Consider the following 6,331-nt stretch of genomic DNA (forward strand, 5'->3'; position numbering starts at 1 on the left):
GTATCTTAACTTGTTTCAGATGACAGACCAGATGACAATGGCAGGTCAGAGCTTATTGGCTAAATTGCTCATGACTCAGATCTGTGCAAATATGAGACTAATGAAAACCTGCCACACTTAGAATAGCATAGACAACTTTAAAACACTATACAGATGCATCCTAAATCTTATGCTTTATAAAATAAAATTTTATATACTTTATAAATCTACAGTAAATGTTGGTCCAAACAAAACAAGAATGTATTGCACATCAGCCCAAACTTTACACTTGTGAGGCAGCAATGTACTGATATCCCTCAAACATTCAATCTCTAAGTATTAAACTTCTGCACTTAATTCAGTACATACAATAAATTAATTCAGTTCTAATTCTAAATCTATTAAAACTAACTCTATTCTGGTCTCTTTAACTCTATTCAAACCACGATTTTCAATATTTAAACCCTGAAGTTCTTTAAAGGTGAAGATATAATTGTTATATTTGCATACTTAATTGGATTGGTCATCTTTCTTACATCCATTGGCATACTGAATTGTGATTGGTCTTGTCATTACCCTTCACATTAACTACATTCTTGTTTGTGGATGAAACAGAATCAAAGCCTAACCTAAACTCACCTTAGACTGTTACTGTTTTGTTGCTGCCTTGCAAGTGACTGGTATTTAGGTATTTAGTTTTTGCTGAAATTCTTATTATTATTATTTTAAAAAATACTCCCTCTTTCAAAAAATTTCCCTTTAGAAATATAAAGTTCTGTTCCCTTCCAAAACCACCATAAGCATATACTGCATTTCAGCAAAAATGCATATTTCATGGCAGCGACTCAAAATACTAAAAATACACATAGGCTTGAACAGATTACCCACATGTGTTGGCATGAGGAAATGTAAAGAACCACACAGGGGAACCATGAGGTATCCAAACTCCCGTTGATTTTAAGCTTCAGGTGGGTCATGTGAGGCTTCAGTCCCATCTTCTGATAAGAGTGCTTGAGTGTCATTAGAATCCAATGAATGGAAACACCTAAGGATGCTGGAGTGGGACACAAAGTCAGAATGAATCAGCATTCTTAGCCAACACCCAAGTGCAACAAATACAAGCAGATGTAAAAAGCGAAAGAGGAAATGTAAGACTTAGCTGGCATTTATGAATGAGGAACTACAGCCTATTAATCAAAACCACGTCAGTTAAAAGTTCGGAATAACCTGTTTCTAAGACCTACAGGTTGCTGCTTTAAAAACACTAATAATTTAATAACACTGTTTAATGTAATCTTTTTTAAATCTCAAAATAAATAGCTGTTTATCCTTTTGTACAATATAATGATATGATGAAATTCACTTGTAGCATTTAAAACTGATTAAATGTAGATTTTGGTGTTTCATTTTTCATTTAAAATGATAAAATTATTTTTATTCCTATTTATGAAGCCTCTCTAAAACACATTTTTTTATTTGATATAATAATAATAATAATAATAATACAATAATACATTTTATTTACAATGTGCTTTTCTCACACCTAAAGTGCTATATATATATATATATCAGCAATCATTTCAAAGTGGTATTAAATGCACGGTTTAGACATTTCAGCATTATAAAGATCAATAACAGGTTATGTTTCAGTGCAGCTCTTACCCTAATAGACTTATGGGAATGATACAGAGTCCAGCACCCAACATAAAGATAAAGCCAGGACACCATGCCACGGTGGCCGCATAGATTCTGCTAAAAACAGCAGAGGACCCGTTAGTGCTCAGGTTTTCTGTAAAGGCCACGCAGGCAAAGAGTGCTCCTGAGAAAACATGAAGGGTAAACAAAGAAAAGTCTGATATGACTGTCTCTTCAAAAGGAGGAGGAATGCATACATACAGGGTTAAAGTGCAAACTAAAAAATAAAAAGCATTCACATAAGCATCCTTAAATGTAACACCACTTCGAAAAAAAACCAAAACACACAAAAACACATTCTTGAGCTGAGAAGAGCCGGCATCTTGCTGAATAAGGACTTTTGCTTTGGAACGGTGATTTTCAGAGCCACTCACCCTGCTCAGACTTTGAGACGACCTTTGACATCATCGAACGCAGGACAGGGAACGGCATGATGGCAAACATAGCAGGAATCCTTACTGTAAGTAAACACATCAATACTCACATTAACTAAACAAACAAGACATCCAGAATTACATACATTTTCACCTGTTTTACATGGCTACAAATTTAGAACTCACACTGTCTTTTATTCCATGTTGGACTAATTTATGTAGCTAACTTACAAAGAAAAAAAAATGTTCCAACCTAAAACATACAGATTGCTGATAATATCTGATAATGAAATTCATTTACACTTCAGTACAGTTGCCAGTGCAACGGTGTTCAGTTATCAAAGAAGTTAATTAAGCAAACTTTATCATTGTATTACTGTACACATAATAAGTGTGATAAGATATGTGAGATTGATGTACCCAGGAACAGCTGCTGTTAGCTCTTAATTAATTTGATAAATCTTCAACATACAATAACATATGCAGTGTTCCATATATACCACTTTGAACAGATGTTAAGAGCAAAATTGAGCTGTGAGAAGACACACATATACAATTTATTTGACGTATTATAAAAATTGTAATTCTGTGACTTATTCATTGTTGAAGGTTTATCTATTCTCTCTTTTCCTTAATTGTTGGAGCTAATCACTAACAACTTACTTTAAACAAAAAAACAAAATTGCACTAATATTAAACTTATGGTCAATACAACAAATTGTTTCATGTTATAGCTGATAAATAAAAAGAATATTATAATTTTAAGTATAAACTTTTTTAAAGCTACAAGTGAATTTAGGCATAACATTATAATGTAGAAAATGAAAAATGTACATTCATTTTGCAATTTGATAAAAAATATATAATATGATCAAAAAAAATGTACGTGTGTGTGTGTGTACTACTGTGTTTAAGAATTTGGTAAGACACAAATATAAACAAACTTTCTGTCATGTATGACTATTATATATCTAAAGTAATACCTAACATGGTAAATGCTGTATCCTAATTCCAAAAAAACATAATATATAATATATGAAAATGGTTTTCTAATATGAATTTTGGACTGTGTATGTTCATGCTCACCGAGAAACATAATGAGCGTGGTCTTTGCGAAGGCCGTCATGAACATGCTTATAGCGACTGACAGCATCCCGATGAAGGCGATGGCAGTGTTAGACAGACAGAGGGAGAACAAATACACACCGACAAAACTAGTGATAAAGATGGAGGTGCTGGCCGCGGCGCCATAGCCGAGGAGGATCTCGCTCCAGCACAGCGGCTCATTGAGTTCGTAAAGTGTGATCATGGACAGACCCCCCGTATTGACAAAAGATAAGGAGGAGAAAGTGACAATCAACAGCACAAGAATCCATTTTCTTTGACTACTGCCTCCTGCAAACAAGTTGTAGATACCACATACAAGTTTCTGCATGGCCTGACAACAAGCCACAGTCTCTGACCGTTCAATCACCCTGGTTTCTTCCAGAATGAAGATGGCATATAGCAAGTTAACCGCCTGAAATATGGCAGACGTGAAGAAAGGCCAGTTGAACCCGACCGCATGCAGGAAGTAGCCAGTGGAGATTGACGCCACACCGGCCAACAAGCCAATCATCATGTCCACCACAGCCATGCGAAGAGTTTTCTGCTTGCTGTCCTCGCACAAATCGGCCACATAGGAGAAGCAGCCGCCTAGCATGGTGCCGATACCCCCAAAGAGGGCACTTACGAAGCTGGCGGCAATGAGGAGGTAGAGGTTGAGCTCGAAGAAGGAGACCGCCAGGAATGAAAGCGTGTAGACCAGAGACCCAATGAGGGGCAAAATAATAGTGATCTTTCGGCCGCGCTGATCGCTGTAGGCCACCAGGAGGAGGGTCACTATGAGACTGGGGATCATGGAAGACAAATCACTGTACATGGAGAACAGAGAAGCTGCTTTCTGCACCTCCTGAAAAATAGAGCAAAATAAATGAAACACATGTGCATACAAAACTGTGACTGCATATGTATCTTATGACGTCTGTTGCAATTCCTGGTCCAAATAAGAAAAGCTATGAAAAAAAAAAAAGAAAGAGGAAATGAAACACAGATGTGTTTCCTTAAGTATTAATGACCAAAACTATACTAATACAGACTGCCCTCTAAAGCAACAACAGGTGTAACTCACACTATATTTATAGGATATAAAACACACCCTGAAAGGGGTGATCAATACTTTTTATTTTGAAATAATGACCATTTGACTGTATATTGTACCATTTATTACACACTTACTAAGTAGATAATAAAAACATGGACATGAAATATTGATTTCATGAGTTATTAGTTTACTCATTAAGTATTTACTTACTTATTAGTGTTCTGTCTTTCTATGCATGCATAGAGACAGAACACCAGCACAGGAAACATGGTTTCCCGGATGAGTGGTCTTTTAAATAGTGTTGCCATAGACAACAGTCTATGACATCAATTTTTCTGCTTTCTGATAAATATATACTGCTGAGCTCAGCTATGGACCAATCACAATGAAGTATCCCAGAGAATTAAATGTACAGATTTACAATAGTTACTTGTAAAAGTTAATTGTTGTCACTCAATAACAATTGATGACAACAATAACAATAGGATACCATCAAATCGAATTTATATATAAAAAACACAGCACAAGCATATTTTTCAAGCTAAACATTTCACAAAAGGTCACATTATGGAGCCTTCATAATTTGCCAGTCATATCAGTATATTTAATTCATACAGTGCAGTTTTATTTTACATTTGATTATTAAATTACAGTAGTATTTTGTAGCCTGATTGGCTCTGATTTTTCATTTGCATCTTTATCCTATTGTTTGCAATTAGCTTCTGTTTTAATTTTTAAAAACAAAAATAGAAAAACATAATTCCTTATTTAAAAGTTATGTGGCAGAATGTGGCAAGACACAAAAATAAACCAGTTTCTGCATTTGTTTTATGCATGACTATTAATGTTTTTAATGTATTTAATATCATGGTAAATGTGTATACATGGTAAATCTTAACAATTTAAAAAAAACAATGTTCTGCAAAATACTGGAAATTACCCCACTAAAAACATTTTGATTATTCAAAAAAATAAAAAATGTATTTAAAAAAAACCTGTTTCCAGATACTACTAGAAAAAAATTAAGCTGACTGACAAAACAAGCCCACAATATAAGCCCTTATATATAAACACTTCAAAAGTGGACATGACAACACTAATGCGGTTAATGCGATGAGCCTGTGGTTACTCTACTAGACACCTGTGTGAACTTGAGGGGAACTGATGCACACGACCGCTAAAAATATATTGGGACTAGCTGGTAAAAAATAACTGTTAAAAAATGAAGTTAGCTATTAGAAAAGCGCAACACTTGTTGTAAATGTTTTTGCTATATAATGCAAAGGAGTTCATTAGTAAGCATTTATAAGCAAATATGTACGTGATGTACAAGTGTTTGTGTCATCATGTGACATACGTAGGCATTACTCACATCTCGCTGTCTGCTGTGGCTGGTGCTGTTGGCGGTGCAATGGGAGGTGTTGTCTGACACGGGGTAAGAAGAGTTTGTGATCTCCAGCCACAATCTGCGATACACGTACTGCTGCACGAGGGGATAAACCATAAAACTGGCAAACGCGTAAATCGCGACGATCGGCTCGATGAAGTACAGTCTCTTCATTGTGTCGAGGATGTGTCTGCAAAAGCCAAGAGAACTGCATAAGTCTGCATGATCAGACTAAGTGTAGACCTACATAATTCAACACGAAACATCAAATTTCAAGACGAAAGTTGAATCATGAGAGCTCAAATAATACTGTCACACTACTGACCACCTTGGACAGCTACCAGTCTGCTTACAGCTCACTTGTACAAACAGTGCAAACAGATTGTAGACTTACTTCTTCATTCATAAGAATGTTTTGAATATGTTTTGTAGCTATTTTACTTCAATTACATTTATTTATTTATTTATTTATTGGTCAATTGTAGGATATTGACGTTTTCACAGATTTGCATATTGGTTGTGTTATAACTGAAATCTTCCAGTCTACATACAGCTCACTTGTAAGCTCACAGTCTACTTACAGCTCACTCGTACAAACAATGCAAACAGATTGTAGACTTACTTCTTCATTCAAAAGAATACATCAGAAATTCCTCTCTACTGCTGAGACTCTTCTGTAATCAATGTGACAGTTAAACAGTCTTCTCTGTTTTGTTTATGAAACATGACTGATCGCAACCCCTTATGAAACGC

The 6,331-nt window shown here is 35.3% G+C and overlaps 1 protein-coding gene across 1 annotated transcript; it reads right to left on the reverse strand.

Annotated features, from left to right (window-relative positions):
• Positions 1-205: 205 nt before the first annotated feature.
• Positions 206-6,331, reverse strand: LOC107693895 (solute carrier family 46 member 3-like). The gene is made up of 6 exons (XM_016493427.1): positions 6,201-6,331; positions 5,564-5,768; positions 3,135-3,999; positions 2,049-2,132; positions 1,642-1,798; positions 206-1,033 (listed from the first exon to the last, which is right to left on the reverse strand). Exons 1-6 carry the CDS (start codon positions 6,206-6,208, stop codon positions 937-939), a joined length of 1,416 nt encoding a protein of 471 aa, XP_016348913.1. The 5' UTR covers positions 6,209-6,331; the 3' UTR covers positions 206-936.

Source organism: Sinocyclocheilus anshuiensis, unplaced genomic scaffold (assembly GCF_001515605.1).
Source record: "Sinocyclocheilus anshuiensis isolate Anshui unplaced genomic scaffold, SAMN03320099.WGS_v1.1 scaffold694, whole genome shotgun sequence".
Lineage (NCBI taxonomy): Eukaryota > Metazoa > Chordata > Actinopteri > Cypriniformes > Cyprinidae > Sinocyclocheilus > Sinocyclocheilus anshuiensis.

Coding starts and splice junctions, on each gene's coding strand:
- LOC107693895 (XM_016493427.1), bottom strand. Junction 2,133..3,134: donor CACGCTCATTATGTTTCTCG/GTGAGCATGAAC, acceptor GTTTACTTACAG/TAAGGATTCCTGCTATGTTT. Junction 1,034..1,641: donor ATTCCCATAAGTCTATTAGG/GTAAGAGCTGCA, acceptor GTCCCACTCCAG/CATCCTTAGGTGTTTCCATT.